At 44.1% G+C, this 26,787-nt stretch overlaps 1 protein-coding gene across 2 annotated transcripts in view; it reads left to right on the forward strand.

Moving 5' to 3' along the window:
- Positions 1–26,787, forward strand: part of SULT6B1 (sulfotransferase family 6B member 1) — a 382,977-nt gene that overhangs the window by 197,234 nt on the left and 158,956 nt on the right. For both annotated transcript variants that reach the window (XM_069630680.1, XM_069630681.1), the window contains exon 5: positions 10,889–10,983. In XM_069630680.1, the coding sequence (XP_069486781.1) occupies positions 10,889–10,983 (95 nt within the window). The remainder of the gene's footprint in view (positions 1–10,888; positions 10,984–26,787) is intronic.

Genomic DNA, 26,787 nt, shown 5'->3' on the forward strand with positions numbered 1-26,787 from the left:
ACTCTGTTGTATTTTGCTTCTTTCTTTATTTATTTCTCTGTACTTTGATCCTTGCTGTTATTGTCGGTTTTGAATTGGTAATCTTTTTCCTCTCTGGTTTTTCCTTCCGTGTGAACACAGTCTGTTTATTGTTCAGAAGACTTGTTCAGAAATTGAGTCAAAAAGAGCCCTGCATTCAGACAAGCGTAGCGTTATTGGCTTCATTGTGCAGATACAGATGCATTAACTTTACTATTTTTATTATAGGCTTTGGGCCTTTCTTGTCGAGTAAATATTCAATTTGTGTAGTTGTTCAATTCTGTTTCTCTTTGAATGAGTCATGAAATTGTTGTGTTACAAAAATGCCAACCTATCGGACCACTTTCCAGTTGACCATATGTTACGCACTCCGTCATTGCTTCTTTCCAAAGCTGGCGTGATGTGCACTTCTACATCTTCCATACTACTGCATTTGAGATATTCGAGTGATTTTTTCCACTTTTTGTTTTGGATATTTTCTTAACGTTGCACAGCAATATTAGAAATTGTTTCCGTACATGTGTGTCATCTTATTTATATTGGATGACACACTGAATGACACTATCCACTTGAGTGTTCATTGAGATCAGCTGCACAGTTGTGGTATTTTATTGATTCTGCTGTGCAACTGCAATAGTTCAGCTTTTCTGTTTTTATTTGCTCTGCTTTACTATGTTGCCTTCAGTTAGTCAGTGGCTTTACCATTCCCTATCAAATTGTCATAGACTACTATTACTTCTTCAACTTTGTGTTAAATTATGTGCTTCATGAAACATTGTGTTACCAATGTCTTTTTGTTATTTATTTAATGTACTACTTCGTTATCATAGCAAAAACAAAGAGGTGATGGCTGGAAGGTTTAGAATTAATCTTAACCACTGGCAATGCTCTGGGCAACCCTCCAGACCACCGTTCTTCGCCTGCCAAGCCATTACAGAAGGGAAAGACCATATGCAAATCAGGCTTGGTCCCACCCCAAAAGGGGCAGTCCAGCCCGAACTGCTAGGCCACATCCCTTCTGCACGAGACCACAAGCATCCCCAAACATGTTTCGCCCTTGTTGGGGCTCATCAGTGAGGAGTAGCTTGGGTCTCTAGGCCCAGCAGGCACGGGACCCACGTCTGGGCATACCCGTCCCACTCGGGGTGACATAGCAAAAACAAAGAGGTGATGGCTGGAAGGTTTAGAATTAATCTTAACCACTGGCAATGCTCTGGGCAACCCTCCAGACCACCGTTCTTCGCCTGCCAAGCCATTACAGAAGGGAAAGACCATATGCAAATCAGGCTTGGTCCCACCCCAAAAGGGGAAGTCCAGCCCGAACTGCTAGGCCACATCCCTTCTACACGAGACCACAAGCATCCCCAAACATGTTTCGCCCTTGTTGGGGCTCATCAGTGAGGAGTAGCTTGGGTCTCTAGGCCCAGCAGGCACGGGACCCACGTCTGGGCATACCCGTCCCACTCGGGGTGACGTAGCAAAAACAAAGAGGTGATGGCTGGAAGGTTTAGAATTAATCTTAACCACTGGCAATGCTCTGGGCAACCCTCGCCTGCCAAGCCATTACAGAAAGGAAAGACCATATGCAAATCAGGCTTGGTCCCACCCCAAAAGGGGCAGTCCAGCCCGAACTGCTAGGCCACATCCCTTCTGCACGAGACCACAAGCATCCCCAAACATGTTTCGCCCTTGTTGGGGCTCATCAGTGAGGAGTAGCTTGGGTCTCTAGGCCCAGCAGGCACGGGACCCACGTCTGGGCATACCCGTCCCACTCGGGGTGACATAGCAAAAACAAAGAGGTGATGGCTGGAAGGTTTAGAATTAATCTTAACCACTGGCAATGCTCTGGGCAACCCTCCAGACCACCGTTCTTCGCCTGCCAAGCCATTACAGAAGGGAAAGACCATATGCAAATCAGGCTTGGTCCCACCCCAAAAGGGGCAGTCCAGCCCGAACTGCTAGGCCACATCCCTTCTGCACGAGACCACAAGCATCCCCAAACATGTTTCGCCCTTGTTGGGGCTCATCAGTGAGGAGTAGCTTGGGTCTCTAGGCCCAGCAGGCACGGGACCCACATCTGGGCATACCCGTCCCACTCGGGGTGACATAGCAAAAACAAAGAGGTGATGGCTGGAAGGTTTAGAATTAATCTTAACCACTGGCAATGCTCTGGGCAACCCTCCAGACCACCGTTCTTCGCCTGCCAAGCCATTACAGAAGGGAAAGACCATATGCAAATCAGGCTTGGTCCCACCCCAGACGTGGGTCCCTTGCCTGCTGGGCCTAGAGACCCAAGCTACTCCTCACTGATGACGCCCAACAAGGCTGAAACATGTCTGGGGATGCTTGTGGTCTCGTGCAGAAGGGATGTGACCTAGCAGTTCGGGCTGGACTACCCCTTTGGGGGTGGGACCAAGCCTGATTTGCATATGGTTTTTTCCCCTTTTGTAATGGCTTGGCAGGCGAACAACGATGGTCTGGAGGGTTGCCCAGAGCAATGCCAGAGGTCAAGATTTATTCTAAACCTTCCAGCTATCAACTCTTTTGTTTTGCTATTGTCACCCCGAGTGGGAAGGGTATGCCCAGACGTGGGTCCCTTGCCTGCTGGGCCTAGAGACCCAAGCTACTCCTCACTGATGACGCCCAACAAGGCTGAAACATGACTGGGGATGCTTGTGGTCTCGTGCAGAAGGGATGTGACCTAGCAGTTCGGGCTGGACTACCCCTTTGGGGGTGGGACCAAGCCTGATTTGCATATGGTTTTTTCCCCTTTTGTAATGGCTTGGCAGGCGAACAACGATGGTCTGGAGGGTTGCCCAGAGCAATGCCAGAGGTCAAGATTTATTCTAAACCTTCCAGCCATCAACTCTTTTGTTTTGCTATTGTCACCCCGAGTGGGAAGGGTATGCCCAGACGTGGGTCCCTTGCCTGCTGGGCCTAGAGACCCAAGCTACTCCTCACTGATGACGCCCAACAAGGCTGAAACATGACTGGGGATGCTTGTGGTCTCGTGCAGAAGGGATGTGACCTAGCAGTTCGGGCTGGACTACCCCTTTGGGGGTGGGACCAAGCCTGATTTGCATATGGTTTTTTCCCCTTTTGTAATGGCTTGGCAGGCGAACAACGATGGTCTGGAGGGTTGCCCAGAGCAATGCCAGAGGTCAAGATTTATTCTAAACCTTCCAGCCATCAACTCTTTTGTTTTGCTATTGTCACCCCGAGTGGGAAGGGTATGCCCAGACGTGGGTCCCTTGCCTGCTGGGCCTAGAGACCCAAGCTACTCCTCACTGATGACGCCCAACAAGGCTGAAACATGTCTGGGGATGCTTGTGGTCTCGTGCAGAAGGGATGTGACCTAGCAGTTCGGGCTGGACTACCCCTTTGGGGGTGGGACCAAGCCTGATTTGCATATGGTTTTTTCCCCTTTTGTAATGGCTTGGCAGGCGAACAACGATGGTCTGGAGGGTTGCCCAGAGCAATGCCAGAGGTCAAGATTTATTCTAAACCTTCCAGCTATCAACTCTTTTGTTTTGCTATTGTCACCCCGAGTGGGAAGGGTATGCCCAGACGTGGGTCCCTTGCCTGCTGGGCCTAGAGACCCAAGCTACTCCTCACTGATGACGCCCAACAAGGCTGAAACATGACTGGGGATGCTTGTGGTCTCGTGCAGAAGGGATGTGACCTAGCAGTTCGGGCTGGACTACCCCTTTGGGGGTGGGACCAAGCCTGATTTGCATATGGTTTTTTCCCCTTTTGTAATGGCTTGGCAGGCGAACAACGATGGTCTGGAGGGTTGCCCAGAGCAATGCCAGAGGTCAAGATTTATTCTAAACCTTCCAGCCATCAACTCTTTTGTTTTGCTATTGTCACCCCGAGTGGGAAGGGTATGCCCAGACGTGGGTCCCTTGCCTGCTGGGCCTAGAGACCCAAGCTACTCCTCACTGATGACGCCCAACAAGGCTGAAACATGTCTGGGGATGCTTGTGGTCTCGTGCAGAAGGGATGTGACCTAGCAGTTCGGGCTGGACTACCCCTTTGGGGGTGGGACCAAGCCTGATTTGCATATGGTTTTTTCCCCTTTTGTAATGGCTTGGCAGGCGAACAACGATGGTCTGGAGGGTTGCCCAGAGCAATGCCAGAGGTCAAGATTTATTCTAAACCTTCCAGCCATCAACTCTTTTGTTTTGCTATTGTCACCCCGAGTGGGAAGGGTATGCCCAGACGTGGGTCCCTTGCCTGCTGGGCCTAGAGACCCAAGCTACTCCTCACTGATGACGCCCAACAAGGCTGAAACATGTCTGGGGATGCTTGTGGTCTCGTGCAGAAGGGATGTGACCTAGCAGTTCGGGCTGGACTACCCCTTTGGGGGTGGGACCAAGCCTGATTTGCATATGGTTTTTTCCCCTTTTGTAATGGCTTGGCAGGCGAACAACGATGGTCTGGAGGGTTGCCCAGAGCAATGCCAGAGGTCAAGATTTATTCTAAACCTTCCAGCTATCAACTCTTTTGTTTTGCTATTGTCACCCCGAGTGGGAAGGGTATGCCCAGACGTGGGTCCCTTGCCTGCTGGGCCTAGAGACCCAAGCTACTCCTCACTGATGACGCCCAACAAGGCTGAAACATGACTGGGGATGCTTGTGGTCTCGTGCAGAAGGGATGTGACCTAGCAGTTCGGGCTGGACTACCCCTTTGGGGGTGGGACCAAGCCTGATTTGCATATGGTTTTTTCCCCTTTTGTAATGGCTTGGCAGGCGAACAACGATGGTCTGGAGGGTTGCCCAGAGCAATGCCAGAGGTCAAGATTTATTCTAAACCTTCCAGCCATCAACTCTTTTGTTTTGCTATTGTCACCCCGAGTGGGAAGGGTATGCCCAGACGTGGGTCCCTTGCCTGCTGGGCCTAGAGACCCAAGCTACTCCTCACTGATGACGCCCAACAAGGCTGAAACATGTCTGGGGATGCTTGTGGTCTCGTGCAGAAGGGATGTGACCTAGCAGTTCGGGCTGGACTACCCCTTTGGGGGTGGGACCAAGCCTGATTTGCATATGGTTTTTTCCCCTTTTGTAATGGCTTGGCAGGCGAACAATGATGGTCTGGAGGGTTGCCTAGAGCAATGCCAGAGGTCAAGATTTATTCTAAACCTTCCAGCCATCAACTCTTTTGTTTTGTACTTCGTTATCATTCCTTTCATTTCACAGCGGCAGCGTAATTCACATATTTGCATTTTTATCTTTTGTATGTTATTCTATTTGTAGCATTACAGTGTCTTTCAGTCCTTGTTTTGTTTAGCTCTTAATGCTGCTAATATCGCAATGTAATATCACAAATCAGTTTTGTTTGTGTGCCGTCTTGATTGCTTTCAATGTGTTGCTATGGCAATTTTATAATTTCCTTTGGTCACAACAAATATGGCTGCACGTTTTCTCACGTCTTTAGGTCCTTTATTCTATATTTTCAGGCTACGCGATGGCTTTGTCACCAGTGTTGCCATGTCCGCTTATAACAAGCGACTTTGGGCTTGTTTTTGAACGAAGTCACTTGTTTTTTTCACAGGTCGCTTGTCGCGGGTTTTGTCAGCTTATCGTGTCATTTAGTCGCTTATTGTTGTGCTTATTTCTTCATAGGCACAACAATAAGAACACGTCAGTTCCCCCTGCAACTAAGGCCAGCCCCTCCCATCACAATGCCAGCACCAAACTGCTAATGATGGGCCATTAGCCACTGAATGGTTTCGTGCTGGCATTGTAATGGGAGGGGAGGTGCAGCGGGGCATGGGGAGTGGGCCTGCATTGTAGGCAGCTTTGCCACTCTGCAGGTGTGCAACTGTCATCAGTTAACACTCTGTGACTCATTCATACAAGCACCCGTATTCCTGCGTAAAAAGTGCTTAAAAACACCCCAATGCCACTACCAGAGCACCGACAGCAGCCACTTGCCACTTGCCTGCCGTCTCCAGTGAGCCATAGTCAGAGCCCGCTTCATCTTTGTTTTGCTCCTGCCCGGCGTCACCGTCAGTCCCCAGAGGATCCGGCCTGCAGCCTGACCGCGAGTCGCCACCCACGCCCCCCATTCAGTATCTGAGGTAAGGTAAATCATGTTTGTTGGTCCACTTTTTACCACTCTCTTTCTCTCCCCGTTCTCTTGCTCTCGCTCTCCCCCCCTTTTCTTCACACACCCTTTGCCACTCTATCTTCTCCCCTCTTTCTCTCTTGCTCTTCTGTCTTCTCTCTCAATCGCTTTCTCTTCTCTCTTTATAAGTCAGAGGTTCAAATTCTGTATGTGCCACCAAAGCCCTCCTTCGCACCGTGGGCCCAAACGGACACCTGTTTGGGCCACGGTGCATCCCTGCTAGCCGATGACCCTTCCTTTATCATTACTATCCTCGAAGATTGGAGGGATAACTGAAGGGTCTTGGCCTTGCAGGGACGCACCGTGGGCCCAAACGTACACCCATTTGGTGCCACGGTGTGTCCAGGCAACCCCAGGAAATGTTTAAAACTGCGCTATTTCTTTCATGCTGCTTCTTTTCCAAACTATTATCAATTCAGCTTTAAACCACTTCCATGGCACCTGTGATGAGTTACTTCATTATTTTTCGGATTATAGTTTTGACCAGTGTTTCTGAGTAAATCTTTAGGCCGCGACCCGGTTTATTTATTTATTTATTATTCAATGTTTGCCGGATACCTGTATCTGACAAACATTGCATGAATAAATAAATAATCTGGGTCCATGTATCCTTATAGTGATTGTTTATTGGGTTCAGGTGTCTCCTTGTCATTGCCCTTTTGGCTTAGGTTGCCTCCAAACCCCCTTCAGCATCTTGTGTTCTTTGTTGTTGTATATACTGCATCGTATGCCATATTCATGGTCTCTTGGTGGCCCACCTATGCAAATGGCAATTCATTCCTTATGTGACAGACTCTTTGAATATTGCCAATGAAGCAGGGAGGGCTGATAAAATGTGATGCAAATTCTGCATTTTAAAAAATATTCTGTAAGATTGATTAAAACTACTATGCACATGCTGAAGTAACTGATCAAATGACCCATCCATGATACATACTTTTAGAGATCTGTTAAGTGATTTAGACAGCATTAATTCTCTTGTTGAACATGTGGAGCGTGTGGTGCTTTTCCAGCTTTGACATTAAGGTAGAGAAAGTCAGAGGAAACCCCATTCCATTACTTCTGTTTCGAATGGATGGAGTGGAGGGTGGTGATAACTTGCATGTTGTTTTTCTGGGTGGTGTGAAGGAAAGGTTTCAATACATTTTGCCTGTGTATTGTCTTGACTGTACGTCTTTTAAACACATGTTCTTCAATTAGAATGGCTGGACTGTCTCGCTGGAGCAAATACGGAAAGCGATACTGCAAAGACTGGGAGAAGAGCGCAGATTTAAAAGACTGGACCTGACACGTCCAGGGTGACCAAACAAAAGCAGCGTGCCGATTCTACAAGACAGAGGTTTGTGCACACCATGCTGACCTGATGCAGCACAAAAATACAGAGAAGCACAGGAAAAATTGCTTGCCTTTTTCTACAGCCCGACTCACGGGCATGGGCATTTCTGCTACCCCCAAACAAAGTGTCACATCCCTGCTGAAGTTCGAGCTTTAAATGGCCTGCTTTATTTCATACCACACCGCAATCAGCTCAGTAGATCATTTGGGGTAGCTGGTTGCAAGCTATGCAAAAAGGACATCAAACTGCACCGTACAAAGTGTACAGCCTTAATTAACAGAGTCATTTCACCATGCATGCTTGAGGAACTCATAAAGGACATTGGTAACACTTCATACTCTCTGGTGATTGATGAGAGCACTGACATAACGACATTGATGCAGCTGTGTATTGTGGTACGGTACTTCAGTCAGTCTCTCAACAAGATCATTTCAACCTTTCTGGGGCTGGTCACCCTGCAAGGGGAAACCGCAGAAGCCATTGCCAACTCGCGTCTGCAGTTTCTTGGAAACATTGCCCTGAAGTTCAGCAACTGCCTGGGTATTGGAATGGATGGTTGCAGTGTCATGGTTGGGAGGCACAACTCAGTCTACTCAAGACTTCGACAACAGAACGAGCATCTCATCCTCATAAAGTGTGTGTGTCATTCTATTCAGCTGTGCGCAATCAAAGTAGTTGAAAATCTACCACGCAACTTGGAGTCTCTTGTGGGTAGTACCTACAACTGGTTTTACGCTGCAAAGGGAGTATGAAAAGATATATGATCTCATTAACAATGGGAGGAGCCATTGACGCTTGTGCAGCTGTCAGCCACCTGCTGGCTTTCTATCTATGACTGCTGTGTGTGTGTTTTACAGCAGTGGGAGGCAATAAAACTTCATTTCCAGTTGTGCAAGGACAAAGAACAGTGCCATGATGCAGAAGTTCTGTATCAAATTTACTGTGACCTGGTGAACAAATTATATGTGACCTTTCTAACACCAATACTGCAAGAGTTTGTACGGTTAAACAAACTCTTCCAACTGGGTTGTGGCAATGCATTTAAAATCTTGGACTGTCTGTAAAGCTTCTACAGGGCAGACTTTGCCAGAATTCTTATCCCCAAATGTATCCCTCCATCTGATGCAGGCCTCATTGAAATCGATTCGGGAGACAACCGTAATCACTTGCCGACATCTGCAATTTCATTTGGAACACCGTTCACATTGCACTTGCAGACAATAATTTCCAAAGAGCAGGAGCTGACTCTGAAAAGAAGATGCAGAGACTTTCTTTTTGAGGCTGCGAGACAAGTGCAGCAAAGACTCCCCGAAAATGTTGATGTGTGGAAATCCATGGCAGCATTCTCACCATCTGTGATACTGTTGCAGGCAAAAACCCACCCTCTCAGATGCTGAAGCTGTTCAGAGGAGATGTGGGGTTGTTGGACAATCAGCATCGAGCGGTTTCTTTCCAGGACTGGAAAATAAAAGAAAACAGGCAGGCAACTGATTTCTGGGTTCGAAGTTTTCAATGTCTCAGATGCCAGTGCGGAGCGGTGCTTCAAAGAACTGGCCTTGTTTGCCCTGTCATTACTAGCAATGCCGCTAAGTAATGCTGACGTTGAGAGAGTGTTCTCACAGATGAACATTGTCAAGTCTAAAACACGGAACCGAATGAGGCAGCAAACACTGAGCAGCATTTTGAACATTTGTTTTGGGCTGCGAAGACTATCAATTTGCTGTTTGAACTTTGAGCCAAGCACAGAAATGCTGAAATGTTTTAATCAGCATATCTACACAACTGGGGAGGAAAACAACTTGGAGGAGGGAGCAGATGATGGTCTGTTTCACTTCCCCTGAGATATTTACCAGATCAGCGGTAGACCAGAGAGGTGACGGGCCAGATGACCAGATGAGCAACCGACCAGAGACGTGATGGGCCAGATGACCAGATGAGCAGTGGACCAGAGAGGTGACGGGCCAGATGACCAGATGAGCAGTGGACCAGAGAGGTGACGGGCCAGATGAGCAGAGGACCAGAGATGTGACGGGCCAGATGACCAGATGAGCAGCGGAACAGAGACGTGACGGGCCAGATGACTGACAGACCAGAGATTTGATGTGCCAAACAACTACCAAAGGAGACGAGGATCACAGAACTGAACTTGAGACATTAATTCACAATAAAATGCCCTAGAAGGCGCAGATCTCAAGAACTAAACTTAAGACACTGATTGCAGTCTGCCACTACTTTGGCATTTTATGGGCAAGGACAGAGGAGATGAGACCGTGCCAAAAACATCAAGATTAAATAATGTATTTTTTTGTTGTTGTAACACACTATGTCGATGTCCTTTCTGTATGTTTATAATTAAGTGTGGCGAATCTGACTTTTGTGACTTACACGCAGCATTTTTGGTGTGTACTTATTTTTTCAGCTTATTGATGTGGGAGTCAGCTTGTTTTGGCCTTCTTTTGAAGGGGCATTATTTTCTCATTCTGACCTGACAACATTGTCACTGGTCCTGGAATCCTGCACCTCGCGCCATCGTAAGTCACACAACTTTAGATCCTTTTTCTCTTGTTTAAAAAAATGCTTTTCTCCCGCGGCATCTTTGCCTGTATATCTTTGCAATATATGAACATACGTTCATCACCTAAACTTTAAGGTTTTTACTGTTCATGGACGGCAGTTGCGCTGCACTGCTTACCGTCTCCGCAAATCCTGCTCCCCTTCTCATGAGCTTTTACACGTTGTCCTCGCCGTTGATTTTCCGTTTTTCTTTTCAGTGTCTTGTCCTTTAATTATGATCCACTCCTCAGGTCGTTTGTCTGTACTCAATCTGTTTTTGTTTCTGTTCCCATGTCAGCCATCTTCGCAGTCCGTGTTCCCAATCTCCTCTGTAAGCTGCCAGTATCTCTGAGTCTTCTTTACTTTAATATCGTGGTTTGTTTATCTCCTCATCGCCAAATGCCGATATCTCCATTATACAACTCTAATAACAGTGTCATCATTAAATTATAACATGAGATGGTCGCGCACCTATACTTCTTTATTCATACATATCAACTGACTCCTATCTCCTTTGCCCATTCCATTCCCCCCACACAGTTCCACGCCGGCCACATTCCACATTCTATCAGCCACAACAAGGGGTTCCTTATTGATGGCTTTCATTCCGGAGCAAAGACGAATATGGAGTTCTAATTATACGTGCAGTAGGGCAGTCCTTCAAATAAAACTATTACCAAGTGTTTTCCACATTTTTACCTCCTTCCTTCTAGGTCAGAATAGTTGTGGCATTCATCTCTGTGACCTCTTCTTTTACAGGCTAATGTAAAAGTCAGTGGGCTACCTACTGTGCTTCTGTAGAATGCTGTGCCCATTATATAATATCTAATTCTTTTCTTTGCTTGTTCTCAGTGGTCTGGGGCTCCTATTTTGATCATGCCATCGCCTGGAACAAGCATATGGATGAAGAAGGTTGTTTGATAATTACATATGAAGACTTGAAAGAGGTAAATTACTACTGAACATGCAAAATAATCTCTTGAACTCCAAAATAAACTTGTAAAGCTCCCCTTACACTGTCAGTCATATTGTATGGGTAACCTCCTGGATGATCCTTCACCAAACATACTGTTTGCTACTAAAACAAGGTATCAGTCCAATATATCTCAGAGCCCATTATTTCACATTTGTAATCCTTTTTTTTATTTTAATGTTTATTGAAACATTTTAGAAGTACAATTCATTGATATAGATGGCTACAATACCATTATATGAAAAGGGAACATTTCATAACAAGGAAGTGAAATAGAATGTAGCATTTCATTCGAAAATTCGCCTTAAAATGGAAATCACATTATAACATTGATAAATATAATAGAACAAGTGACAAGACGGTAGACAGGACAAATCTGATAGGAAAGGAGAGACAATTATAAGCAGCACATATTGTAGAAAGTTCATGGTGGTTTGGGGACATTGGAAATAGAACCAAAATGTTGAAAACCAGTTGATGGAACTTTATGATTACGAAATTCAATAAAGGGAGTCCATCTATGCAGAAATGTGAGTATTAGATTATTGTGTTTCACAATACAAGACTCAATTTGGTGAGTAGAACAAAGTCAATTCCACCATCCTTTCATATGTAAGGCCTGAGCATTTTTCCAGTATTTAGTAATCATCTGTAAGGATGGATAGGTTAATAAATAAATGAAATAAGTTTAGGAAATTGGTAAGTGTAATGTAAGATGCACCCAAAGGATCGATACAAATATACTGTAAAGATAGAGGGGAATGCCATTTTAAAATCTTTTGGAAAAATGTTAAGTGTTCCCAAAATGATGAACAAATTAGCATTCAAATATCATGAGTTTAAACAATCCTGCAGGGCTTTCACATGACCAGACGGTGCTGATGAGTGAGTAGCAATTTGTGGTTATTCTATGAGGAGTAAACAAGCCTCTATGCATCATAAAGGACATGGATTGAGTTAAATTAGCAGCCATGTTTTTTTTTTATTGAATCAGCTGAAATTAATCAACTTTTCAATTTCATTTATATAAAACATATTAAACATACCTAATATTGACTGTGATACCAAATTATACGGTTTCATATATATATATATATATACACAACAGAGCACAGTTGATTACATAAATTGTGTATTACTGCTTATTTTGGTTCAAGATTTAGAGAACTCGGAAAATTCACTGTCGCGATTTGCATCATTGGGTGTGATGTACCAGTAATACAAGACCAACATGATTGTTCATCCATACCGCCCAGATATTTATGATGTTTTTTTTTAATGAACTACTCTTTGATCACTGCTGTGCAATCAGGTGTTCAGTTGTTTCTGGAGTCTCTGATGACAGACAGAATTGACAAACATTATGAGCTTTAGTTAGAATTTTCTGTTTATAGAGCCGCTCTCTGGTTGGCCATAAATTAAAGCGAAAACGCAATATGGTATGTCTATAGAAGACAGAAGGGGATTTCTCCAAATATTTTTCCGTAATACCCATTGATTTAGGATGGAATATTTATGGAGAAAGAAGTTTATATTGTAAACATAGTTGCCGATTGTCGATCCAGTCCATGCGGTACATTTTATCTTTAGCCTTATCCGGATTAGAAATTAACAGATCAATTGTAATATCAGCATGAGCAAGAACTCAGTAGATCATTAACAGCCATTGATGAACAAACGTATGATTGCTTGAGAAAAGATAGTCAGATAAGGTTTTTAACATCACAGGCATTGGAGTGGATATTAGACATTTGCGAAATAAAGCACACAGTTTCCAGTGATAAATTGGATGGACCGATACTAGGCCTAGCTCATATCGAATCCAGGATATTGGGATGCATTGGGGAAGCTTTAATATTTGCTGCCAATATTTCTTTTCCCATTTATCAAATATGTGAGAGGGGAGCGGTGTATCCGTTTCCAATCATATAAGATAGTAGGATTTACTTTGGATTTCCAATACATCAAAGCCGGAAGTAGGGTGAATTTATCATATCGATGCATTATGATTCTGGCTTGGGATATGGGTGTGGTCAGTTTTTGCTCAATGCATGATAACTGACCTACGGCTTTAGCCTAACCTTCAAAAGACATACCCAAGTAGATGTAGTTTGGAACAATCTCTAGTCGAGTTTTATTAATGAGCCAGGGTCTCAACTTATGTCCAGACTTAGTAGAACTGTAAATAACTATTTGCGTTTTAGATGTGTTCATTTTCAGTTCGTTGACATTGATGTATTGTTCGAACTCTGTAAGGAGCTTTTGCAGACCAAATGGGGTTTTTGCTATTAAAACCAGGCCATCGGCATACATTAGGGCCTGTATGGCTATTCCCTTGATTTTCGTGAGTCAGAACATACTGTTTCAAATGTGTGTTTTACATCATGAAGGAAGTTTTTAAATACAGCTGAGGCTAACAGACACCCCTGCATGAGTCCACGCGATGTAGGTATGGAAGTGGAGAGCAGTCCAATCCAACTGAGGTGAATACGGATGGAAGTGTTGGAATGAAAACTATATATAATGTCACACAGGGTTACTGGGCATTGGTCTCGGATAGGCTTACAGATCAGTAAGGCTCTGGACACTGAGTTGAACGCAGCATGTAGGTCTGCAAAAGCAAAGAATAGCTGTTGCTTGACATGTTGACATTGAGATTTTATCACATTTAGGCACAATAAGGTTATGCCTTTGCCCATCCCTGCAACATACCTGACTGTTGTGTGTCACGAAGATTGTGAGAGAGTGTCCATGTGTTGAAATCTCTTAAAACACATTTCGCAAAGATTTTCCCAGGTATGTCAAGAAGGGCTATGGGTCTGTAGTTCATTGGTAAGGAATAGTTGCCCTTCTTGAATATCGGTACTATTATAGATGTTTGCCACGACCAAGGTAAGATTTTATTTTTTAGAATTTGCTGAAACATGATGTGCAAGATTGTTGGCCAAAGCTGTGGATTATCCTTTAGCATGATGTTATGTAGACCATCAGGTCTGGCTGCTCTAGAGTAACTTGTCTTTTTAGTAAAGTCTATGAAGGTATCTATCGAGCACTCCAATATCCAATCAGCTTTGGTTTGGATAGAGTATTTGAAATTGTCAAATCGAGTATCCAGATAAAGATCTTTAAAATGTCAAATCCACTAGTGCCCTTGTACATCATTGGCATGTGCATCGATTTGACAGTAATGGCTGCGATTGTTAAGTAAAAGCCAAGTGTCTGCCGAATTTTTAGAAGCTTTGGTCTTAAGAAAAATGTTGCTATCTTGTTGAAAAAGCATTGCTCTACGGGCTCGCACCCAATTTGTATACTGATATTTTGCTGATCTCAAGGCAGTTTGTGGTGATTAGTTTGCTGATCTTAATATGAGTTTGCGTTCTTTGCGATAGGCAGCTCTTCTTTCTCGTTCTTCAGGGTCAAATGTATGAGTTTGTTTCACTGAATTATTTTTTTCTGATCAAGATGTTATCTTTAAATTGCTCTAAAATTGGAGTACATTGCCTTGTTGGATTATGTATGGAATGCCATTCAATTATGTTATTAAATATGCAGAGCTTTTGCGATGACCATGAGAAGCGTGATCTAGCATTGTTGACCACAAGTGATTGTGTGAGGTATTGGCGGTCTACCTGAGAGACAGCTTTCTTCCACTCAAATGTGATAGCTAACAAATTGTGATCACTAAAGGATTGAGGTGTAACCTTTAGTGAGACAATCTGTGAAAAGAAATTAGTGTCCAGAAATACATAATCAATGATGCTAGACCAATTTTGTCTGTGTCATGTGGGTTGTGGTGGCACATCTCCTTTCATCGCCCCATTTAACATTGTGAAGTTTCTCTCAGACATAAAGTCAGACCATCTCCGGGCCTGCTGGTTGGCACAGTCCTTTTTCTCTTTAAAACAATCGATATTAATATCGCCTGCTATGATGATGGATGTAATATCACTGGACATTGCTACAACTTCTAGCATATTTGCAAGTTCTAAGTAGATTGTGTCATCAGAAATTCTATCAGGGTTTCAATAGATATTTATTAGGGCAATAGAGCCAGTGGCACTCAGCAATTTGACTAATTGTAAAAATGCACTGTAAGTCAGCCACGGTTTTATCACGAAATCTGAGGTTACTCTTACTGCCACTAGTAACCCCGAGGAGAGTCTGCCCTTAACACCTCTCAAGGCTGGAACAAGGGCAATCGCATAGTTATCCCACACAGGTATTTCGAGTAACCATGTTTCCTAAAACACTAGACAGCAAAATTGCATACAGAGGTCTCGAGATGGCAATGCCCTCTTGTATTCCAGCAGCACAAGGAAAGTAACTTATGCGACTCCGGCCTTGTCAGTTGTGCTCTCAGTAATGACAGTTTATTAAGTTGGGCTGCATGATCTTGCACTGATTTGGCTACAGAGCTTATTGAGGAGTACATTAGGTAAGTAATTTGATTTTGAGTGCGGACTGGGTCTTGTGCAATTAAAAATCCCATGTTAAAAAGATGCATCTTAACTCGCCAGATGGCATTGAGAACAACACCCAAGGGGATCCATAGCCTTATCACTGTTAAATTCCTGCCTGCAATGAACTCAATTCAATCTATGTCACCGGAGGTGATGTCCTCTAGCTCGACAACATCATTAAAGATGTTGCGAACACTTTTTTTTTCGATTGAGGTCATATGCATTAAATTGGCCCCCACGACATTTCATCATCAACGAGTGGCAATTTGGTATAAGGTTATGTTTAATACTTTGCATGTAATGTGGTAAGGAGATTTTGTTTTGGTTATGGACAACCTCGATATGGGGGGAAGTATTTGGTAACGCTTGTTTGAAGCAAATCCCTGATTGTTGACTTGTCGCTCATGAATTTAACATTTCAGGTAATTGTACATGGTCCTGATTATTTGGACCAGTTGCTATAGCATGAGATTTCTGATTTGCAATTCCCTTGGGTGCATTGCCTAAGAGATGAATATCAGCTATGTTGCTTAATTGTGACCTCACAGGAACAGCGTTTGATAAAGGCGTTATATCAATGTGTCTGGTGTCATTATGGAACTTTGATGAATGTCTTGGGATGTCAGGATTACACGTTTGCATAGACATTTTCGCAGTATTCTCTTTGTTGGCCGTATGTGTAAGTAATCTTGTCTCCAAATACGTATCAACCATTTTCTTCATCTCCCCAATAGAGCAAGAAGTCTCACTTGTGGCATTGATACTGAGAGTTGGGGTGTCTTCGGATTGTGGACCGCTCACAGGCGCCCTTGTGTTGAGGTCTGGATTGGCAATTTCAATAGCTTGGACTAGTTTGTTTAAAGGAGGGTAGTTCAAAGGGGCTAGTTTGTTTAAAGGAGGGTAGTTCAAAGGGGCACTCTGTCGAGGACTCAGGGTCGGAGTGACACAACTACCAATGGCCTGTGTGGATCTACTAGTATCTGCGGCTTTAGTGTATTTCTGCTGTAGCTGCGGACGTATGGTCTGAATGTAACAGCGCATCCCCTTTTGCAGTTTTAGTAGCCGCAGAAACTGTTTTGAAAAAAGAAGCAAAGTTGTTTTTAGAAAATTTCGGGACTTGCATGTTTTTGGATTTTTTTGTCAGAGTGTGTCTAATCACCCTTTTTTGTTTTCGTTGCTGTTTGTCATTCGTGTTTCCTACACTCAGAGGTTTTACGGGCAGCAAGCTTTCATCATCATGATTTATGCTCACCCATGAATTCTCCGGCAAAGATTGGGTAGGAGGGTTATCAGTGGTAGCAACAGGTCGGATCATCTCTGGGAACAACCGAACAGATTCAAATTTAAAGTTTGAATCTGCTGTAACAGGGAGAGGTGGTTCCAGAGGATTGATTCAGAAGTATCCACTTAAAGATTGATTCCACTTGTTGAGCTTGAGGCGTAAGCTTTTGATCAAGATTGTCTAATAATTTAAATAAGCTCATTATGGTGGTATTTATAGCCAAAATAGCTGTATGGGGCATGCTAATGTTTGCAGGAGGGTCTTTGTGACATTGGCGAGGAGTGGGATAAACATATAAAGACGAGTCTCTGTGAGCTGGAGCGTCATCAATGGAACCGTCCACCTGATGTGTAAGCGCACTACAAATGGTTATGGGTGACTCGCATACAGCGAGAGATCACCTTCCCGATGGTAACTGATCTTTGAAATATTTAGGCTGTCCTAGACTGATGTGGTTGGGCTAGCTGACAAGGATTTATTAACATGCGAATTTGTTGCACCTTCTTTGGTATGCAGCATTGTTATATCTGAGAGTAGTTGAGGCATTGGCAGAACCGTGGCCGAACAGCTTCTCGTTGTACTGAGAGGCACATTTGTCGCTCTTGTTCGTGCCGGGCTCAGAGCGGAGTAAGGTACTGATTTGGAAACATCTGACATGCCCCTTCACCCCCCCACCACTGGAATGTTTTCAGGGTCGGATTTGTTGAAAAATGTGGCATATTGACCACTGACCCCGTTTTGGCCTGTCTGAGCGGCGTGAAAGTAATGGATTTGTGCGATATACAAGCATTTTGGGAGCCGATCACAGTGTCCATATTGGATTTATACACCGAATTTGCAGGCATACTCGTTGTTAAGGAATACATTACCTAAACATGAGAATCAATATAAATAAAATATATCTTGAACAAATGCAGCAGTTTAAAAAAAAAACACAGATGATTCCCCACCGGCACCTGGACACGCCGGGCTAAGCGGGCTAAGAGGTACTTGACTGAAGGTACTTGCTCTGCAGGTGCGCGCGCGCGGGTGCGCAAGCGAGCACGTTTATAACACAAACACAAGTGTCCAGCCCCTCCCAGGGCGTGTCCAGAGACTTGAAAATGTCTTTACTAAAATAAACAACAAACAAGTTTTAGTCTTCAGAGAGGGGAAATCCTGCTGGCTCGAGCTGTTTGCAGATGATAGAAAAAATACCTAAAACGATTTTTGCCAAAGTCCACACAGAGAAAACAACAGCATGCTCCACAGCTGGTTAAGGGGTACTTGACTGAAGGTAATTGCTCTGCAGGTGCGCCCGCGCAGGTGCACGAGCGAGCACGTTTACAACACAGACACAAATGTCCAGCCCCTCCTGGGGTGTGTCCGGAGACTTGAAAAAGTCTTTGCTAAAACAAACAAGTATAAGTCTTCAGAGAGGGGAAATCCTGCTGGCTCGAGTTGTTTGCAGATGATAGAAAAAGTACCTTAAATGATTTTTGCCAAAGTCCACACAGAGAAAACAACAGCGTTCTCCACAGCAGGCTAAGCAGTACTTGACAGAAGGTACTTGCTCTGCAGGTGCGCGGGTGCGCGAGCAAGCATGTTTATAACACAAACACAAGTGTCCAGCCCCTCCTGGGGCATGTCCAGAGACTTGAAAAAGTCTTTGCTTAAACGATTTTTGCCAAAGTCCACACAGAGAAAACAACAGCGTGCTCCACAGCGGGCTAAGGGGTACAGGCTCTACAGGTGAAGATTCCACACCATACGTTTTCCCAAATATCTACAGATATGTTGAACTCACCATCTGCTTCCCATGCTAATTGACTTTTGGATTTATCTTCAGGAAGTTTTGTCTGGGTCATACACGTATTGATGTCACATTTGTAATCCTTAATGGCCAGCTTTCTGGCACCTGAAACTGCAGGTACAACCCTGCCGAGCACCCGTTAAGGCTATTAGAACCATGGCCAAATGCTCGTGGTAAATCTTGCCATGTGCAGAAATTGCATTTCCCGCATCTCAAAAAACACACACATGGGGCTGCCAGAGAAATCAGAAATAAAGCGCCTTCTCAGTAAGGAGAGACCCCTTTGTATTTCCGTTGCAGGTGCAACAGGCTGCAGAGAAGAGACAGAGACAGAGAAGCTACTGGGAACGCCACTGTCAGCACGCAAGTTATCTTTCAAAACAAGTGGTGCATGCTTGGATTCCGGAGCAATATCATATATCGGTTTTGGCTCAAAGGTGGCACTCTAATATTAAGGATATTTAGTGTGGAGAGAAGATTATTGCATTTGAGGGTATGTGTGTTCCCAGTTTCTGCTTTGCCCATGCTCCCTACTTTTCCATGTGTTTAGCCTGCTCATTTGTTATGAGCTACTGCATATCGCTTGATGTCTGCCCAAATGTTCACGGCAAAACATTCAGTAGTGGGCAGCGGGGATGTGGTGGGAGATCGAGGGATCAGAGGGGTAATTTTCAGACATTCCTCTGACTATAAACTGGGCGTATTTGGTTGTGACTGTATGCATGTTAAAAACACACATTTACAAAGCTAACCATTTTTGCTTTTGTTTAGGCATTGGATAAGCCTTTGCCAAGTACTGCCATAATGGTACTAACTGGCCATAAAATGGCAACAGATGGACAATTGCGTGATTACATGGGTGTATAATAGCAGTACCTGGCAAATGCCTAACCTATACACAATCCAAGACTGTTCTTAGCATGCCTTTTTTCTATTATCCATAGTGCAAAGATCAAATGACAAGTACTACTTTTGCATCCTCTGTCTCATGGTGCTGCATGGAGATCATGGAATCAGAACATTCCATGATCTCAGGTAGTGTCACGAGATGAAAGAGATGGTGAGTGACTTAGGCAAGGTGAAGTGTGTGATGTCTTCTCTGCAATAAAGAGTGTTTACTTACATGGTTTACTGTCATTGCTGAACCTTTACCTGCCACACAACATTGACAAAGAGTCGTAGCCTCGGTCACTCCATCATGACATGGCAAGACCTCCACCACTTCTGCTCGAGGAACCACGCCGCCTCCATACACCATGCTGGTTGTCTGGCTCAACCCATCGTCAGGGATTTTGGATCAATTTCACAGTGAGCTGTCCTTGATGAGCACAGCCACGTGAAGGTGGGCACACAGTGTGCACATCCTTGACTCCCCGAAAAACCTCGAGCTGCACTAGACCAAAGGAACCTAGGGCGTGCTGCAACAGCACCTCCGAGTATCTCCCCTAGCAACGAGCAACATTTTGTTACCTCCAATACAACTGAAGCTCACAGCACCTAAAGAGCACTGAGTCTCCACATAAAATTCTTGGCCTGTTGCCAGGACATCAGTGTAGCTGGCCACCCACCGCTCTGACACGAGTCCCCATGGATTGGGCTTCCTTCAAAGACAAAAAACATACCTAACAGGTGTATTTGTAGAGTGCATGTTCACCTCCAGATTGACATCTTGCTGCTATTTGCAGATAACAGATAGTAATTGTTACCCAACTTGATGGTACTCATTAACTGGTACATCAAGGGGAACCTTTAAGTGTCAGAACTTGTCTAGTCTTGAAACAAAAGAGGGGGAGAGAAGAGAAGAATTCAAATGTCAAAAACAAATAATGCCTAATCCACACAGGTTACCCAATGTCAGCACACAGCAGACATTTGGCGATAGTGATCTGCCAGGGGCATCCAATGGCCACCCTCTCATGTTGCAACATGTTGAACCTCCCCCACCCCGAATTCCTGCATAGACCCGATACACCCGCCATTCCTTGGCAGAGATGGAAGCAAGTATTCCTTACATATTTGGAGGCATCCAATGGCCATCTCTTTCCCCCAGCCAAAAAAAAGGCTATTCTACTGAACTGCCTAAGGTCAGAGGCACCCCTTCGAAGAGGCTGGCAAAACGTGATGGGTACTACTTGCCAAGAGTCAGTAGAGCCATGTGGAGACATCTGTTTTACACATGCAAACAACAGCCAGGGGATATCATTGAGCAGTATGTTAATGCTTTGCACATTTGAAATGAAGTGATCAAGGACTAGCTCCTAGTGCAAACTAACAACCAGAATATGTGCGACCGCCTATAGCTTGCAGCATACAACACCCTGGATGAGGCCATAACCTTAGCCGAAGCATAGAACAATTTATGAAGTGAAGCAATGCCATTGGCCAAGAGAAACCTCAGGCAGTTCATGTCTCACAAGCGCTGAACTCCATTTGTGCAGTCAATTTCTCAAAGTGTCCAGACGAACAAAACCAGAATAACACCAACAAAGCAAAGGCAAATCAAGCATCTAAGCTCCCTACTTAGTACAGACGCAGAATGATGAAGACCTAGCTGACAAAGTGAGTAACGTGGTCCTGGCTCTAGATGGACCAGAAGAGGGGTCATGGCCACCCAAACCTGCTTGTTTGATATGCGTAGTAGGAAAGAAAATATCCTTTATTGATAGATTCTGGGTAACTCTACAGTGTGATATCCAAGGAACTCTTCAAACATACCTTAAATGAGGAAGCATAAAGAAGTAGGTCAATTGCTACTTATAGTAATATCTCCAACTGCATACCCAGGTCATGCATTGAGCTTGTTGGCTACTTCCAAGCACTGATGAAATGCAAGAAAATGTAATCGGCAGAAATCATTTATGTAGCAACTAAGGCCTCACCACTGCTGAGATGGAAAGACATGACTTCCATCCAACTTGCAGTACAACCAAAAGAAGAGCAACATATATTCATGCAGGGTCGAGTGAAACAAGAGACTAACAGCAAAAGTGCTGAAACTGACAGTGCATATACTACTGACATCATGCTCAAGAACCTTATACAAAGATTTCCCACTGTTTTCACTGAATCAATTGGCAATATCTTGTTTATCAAGCCCCAAATCGTTCTCAGAACAGGAGCGCAACTATTAAACATAAAATGAGAAAGGTTCTCTTTCGATGGCTGGATCAGTTACAGGTTCAAATCAAACATAGGCTGAAGGCCAGCATAAAACAGCAGTTCGAAGGCACCAAATGGTTGGCTCCAATAGTTTTAGCATGCAAAGCTAACTGAGACATAAAGATCTGTGTTGACCTCTATAGCCCAAACAAGAAAATAAAATTTGAAATAAATCAATTTCCGAACATTTCAGAGATGATGAGAAAGATTGACATAGCCAAATCTTTCTCTTATCTGGATCTATGCTGAGCATATCATCATGCTGAGTTCACAGAAGACTCCATGGAACTAACCGCTTTTAACATGCTGTTTGGGGCATACCAATTTGTGTGTATGCACTTTGGTTTGGCATCCGCGACGTCCGTGTTTCAGAGACTCATGGATCAGTTGTTTTAAAACACAGGGGACTTTCTGGCATTCCAAGATGACCTTCTACTTTATACCAGTACATTAGAAGGACACATAGAGCTAGTCTACCATGTCCTGCCAATAATGCAAGAGCACGGCATCATGCTAAAACTCAGAAAATATTGATTGCTACAGTCTGAAGTAGACTACTTGGGACACACTACTTCCACTCAAGGAATCCACCCTAAACTCAACCTTGTCAAGGCAATCTTAGAAGTGCCTCCACTAAAGAGGAACTTGTCTATTGTCTGGGGTTGCGTGAATACTACACCAAGCTTGCACTGAATTCCGCCTCCATTGCAGAGCCGCTGCAAAAATTAGTCAAGGAAGGGGTGCAATATCGGTGGTCTTATGAACAACACTATGGCCTTTGAAGACACCAAGCAAATGATACCTGAAGCACACATCCTACATCCTTTAAACACACTGAAGAAATCTATATTAACTGTAAATGCTAGTAACAGAGCCGTGCTGTGCTGGCTGCACTTACTTAGAGCATTGCTGCCCTCTTTTCCCCTCCCCTCTCCCTTGCACTTCCACCCGCCCTTTCCCCTTGCACTTCTCGTTCTCGCACTTGCACGATCTGAATGACACAAGGCCTAGTAAGATCGTTTGTCTTGTCCTCCCTCTGTCTTCCCTTCCTTGTCTTGACGCGCCGAGAAACACTTGTGTACAGGCGTGTTATAAATGACATATCGTATCATATCATAACAAAGTACTATGAGCCATGCTCTCCCAAATCTGAAACGGAGAACACATCATCGTGTTCACATCTAGGGCCCCCAAACCTGCAGAAAAGAACTATTTAGTAATTGAAAGAGAAACGCTAGCCTGTGCTTGGTTTCGGCAACATTGTCGACAATATCTGTGAGGTGCTTTTTTTATTTTGAGAACGGATCCCAAAGCATTGCTACAAATACTTTCAGCCATGTGCACTTCCAAAGTGGCGCCTAGGTTAGCAAGATGTTAAGCTCTCCTTCAAGAACACAATTACTCCATTGAATAAAAAACAAGGAAAAACAACTGTAGCAGAATTTACTTGTTGCGCTGCCAGTGAAGGAGGAGAGCCCCATAGATCAATTTGACGCCATTAGTAACATTGACAAATTGGATCATTCAGAAGACTCCATCAGTGAGCAAGCATGGACCAATGCTGTGGATAAAGATACGCTCCTACACACTACGAAGCATCACGTGTGCAATGGGTGGACTCTCTCCAGAGAACTGGATGAAGGAGTTTGTTCATAGAGAAAGAAGATGAACTGTCCTCTTGTAGTGCGTTTCTTTACGGGCTAGACAACATTATACCACCTGTTAACGTCAAAGTACCTTCATTGAGGGCAGCTCATCGGGTGCACTTAGTAACATTCACGAAGAGAGCCATCACTGATAACTACTGGTGGTCAGCTATAGAAATGAACACACACCCACACAGGGCAACAAAGTATGGAATACTGAAAGGGTTGCTCACAATACATTGGGAGCAAGTTTAGAGAATCACGCACAATCCAGGTGCACAGCAATAACTTTGTGTTCCACTAGCCAAACCCATGCAGGCACACAAAGGGAAGGGAACATAAAGACCAACCCTCCAAACACAACTTCCACAGGGACAAGTGGCCATTGCACATAGAGTAAAGGAAAAGGAATGTATATCCAAAATTCCAATGATATTTAGATAAACCATGTCCTTCAAGTTAGACGCCATTTTCTTCCAAGCAATACCTTTTATTTTTCGACAAGGGAAGCTATAGTGAACATGCACTAAATAATGGCTAGGTGACCTAGATGCTCATATCATATAGTTAAGGAGCTTACTAAACGTGTACAGCCTGTTGGTATCTTGGCTCCTTGTTTCTTAATGTGTTCGTTTATGTGCTTTTGTTTCTTCTATTATTCTTTAGTTGTATTTAGCATGAACACTGCTCATATGTTTATATCAGTTAAGGAAATGTAAGAACGGAGTGGTGTTGCATCATAGGTTTGTTGTTGCATCCTTCCATTTTGTTTTTTCAAGTGTTCTTTTGTTTCTTCTGGTGTTCTTCAGTTGTATAGTTGTGTCAAAACATCTCGCTCACATGTGTATATCAGTTAAAGAAAATATATAAGGAAGGAGAGGTGTTGTGTCCTCTGTCTCGTGGAGCTGCCTGCAGGGGCGTCATTTCATCAAAATGTCAGGGGTAGCAGAAGTTGCATCACATGACTCTTGACCTCTGATGACATCACAGGAAGTTATTTCATTTGACTCTACCCCGAAGTGACATCATGGGAAGCGATAGAACATGACCTTTCACCGGTTTAAAAAGTCTAGCAATTATTGTATAGAATTCCAGAAAGACAAATTATTTGTTATTGCTATCCTTTCTTATTTAGGGTCACTGCTCAAAGTGTTACACTTGTGGAACCTCTGTTTTTTTTTTTTTTTGAAGTGGCCTCAACAAAAATTCCAGCCACTCCAGAATCAAAGAGCAACATGACACTGGCCACAACCCAGGACCCAACCCAGACCAAAGTCTCCCTTGGTACCCCTAGGTTTACATTTAACCGGGGGCAGCAAGTGAGACCTCAGGGGTCGCAGGTGCATCCCCTGGTGACCCCCAAATGACGACCCTGGCTGCCGGGAGATCATGGAATGAGAACGCTCCATGATCTTGGGTAGCGTCACAAGACGCGGCAATTGGCGGGTGACTGATGCAATATGAAGTAGCTGATGTCTTCTCCGCAATAAAGAGTGTTTACTTACATGGTTTCCTGTTGTTGCTGAGCCTCGAGCTGCAACACAACAACTACCATTCCTCAGTGCCAGCTTGTTTTTTTCTAATTAAAGGAATCTATAAAATTCTGTGCTGCTCGCTGAAAGAAAATAAATATGCAAGTCCATAAAACACTGTCAAACACTGATTTAATGAAAACATTATGTGAGGAACTGTATGTAGTTTTCAGTAAAATACTGATGTTTTAATGAATTTAACGAAATCATGGATTACTTGAATTGATAGAAAATCAATGCATATAGCAAAACCATGTCCATTTCAATAATATTGTTACCAAGCTGGAACCAACCCTGTCCACACTATGTTTCCACAGGTTAGGCTGTCCTATATTGAAGTACCCTTTGGTGGTAGCACATTTCCACAGTGTGACGAAATTACTACTGCTCTGCAAGAGTACAGGGATGAGTAGTGGCTGAACCGCCCTCTCAGCCTCATACTAGATATGTATAACTCCTTTGCCTCTTTTGGTAGCACAGGCCATTGGCAGCTATATCTTCAGGAGTGGTGTGAGCTGATACAGTTGCAAAACAAACAACAATAGTATGGTGGTACCAAAATAAAAGAAGGTCCAAACAAGGTTCTAACAAAAATAGGAACTTTAATAAAACTAACAATGCATACAACTAATTAAAGCACTAAATACCCACCCAGGTAATGGAATCACAGAGAAGGTGGTCTTTGAGGAGCACTCTGGATTGATAGGAAGGTGGTGCTCTGGCAAATTATTTCAGCAACAATGTCATTGTTCATTGATATATCTATAAGGGGCAGAGAAGGGGGGCTTAAGTCACTATGGTTGATTTAGGGTGGACCAGAGGGGCAGGGCCTCTTCATATATTTTGGGTTTCCTGCCTTTGGGGTTAAACAGCATCAAGCTGGGATTCTGAGGTTTTTACTGCAGCCGTGACGGGCGGATCATGCTGTCTCAATGGTGATTTGGTGTGCAGGCAGCTTGAGGTACATGCTCCTGGTGGATCAATTTGGTATTTTAAATGATCGAGTTGACAATACTCTAGCGGTTTGTGTCCACGGCGAAACAATGCTTCTGCTGGGTCAAGTCAGTGTTCAAGGCAAGCAAGTGAAGTCGCTGATTGGACCAAATCATGGCAGCCCCTTTCAGTCATTTGAATCGGCATCTGGCATTTCAAAAAGCAGCTAAGTGGTTTGAAGATCAGAGTGCCAAAACTAGCTCAACGAGTCCTCTATTGGCTCAAAGTGAGCCGAGGGAGGTCAAGCTTGCTCGAAGAGGTCTTGTGGTGATAAACGGGGTTCTGAGCAGCTTCTAGAGTTCTGAGTTGCTGGGAGGCCCAATCCAACTTTCCAGGGTCAATGTGAGTGTTCTGTTCTGCACTTCCTTTCCAGGAAGATTGTCTGGAAACTACAGGGGGTCCTTCACCTCCAGTGTTGAGAATCCTGGTTTCAGTGCAAGGCAGTAGAGAGGCCTTGGCCCACAGCAGTGTCTCCCCAAATGTGCCCTTGGAATAGGTAGGGAATAGAGCCTGGCTCTGACTTGAAGCTTTCTCTCTTCACCTTTCTGACAGGGAACTTTGGAATAGACTGTATTCCCATAAGGGTCCCAGTACATCTTTCTTCTGAGAGGCCAAAGAGGAATCATTTAAGGGTCCTTATAACTTCAAAATACTACATCAGATTTGTCAAGGGTCAAATCGGCTGTAACAAGTGCCCTTTGCCTTCTGACATCATACCCAGAGTGTGTTGTCTGCAGGAAATGGCTAGGTGTGGGATGTTTCCGGAGCCCTAGCAGAATCCAAGATGGTGGAGCCCCTTGCTTGGACTAAGCTCTGTCCCCTCTAACTCCACCCACTTCCTCCATCTGCTGACTTCAAAGGGACTACAGTAATCAGTTCCTTGGTGTGAGAGTGGCTTTGCCATGTCAGGACTG

This window comes from Ambystoma mexicanum, chromosome 6q (genome assembly GCF_040938575.1).
Source record: "Ambystoma mexicanum isolate Mex_15411 chromosome 6q, UKY_AmexF1_1, whole genome shotgun sequence".
Classification (NCBI taxonomy): Eukaryota; Metazoa; Chordata; class Amphibia; order Caudata; family Ambystomatidae; genus Ambystoma; species Ambystoma mexicanum.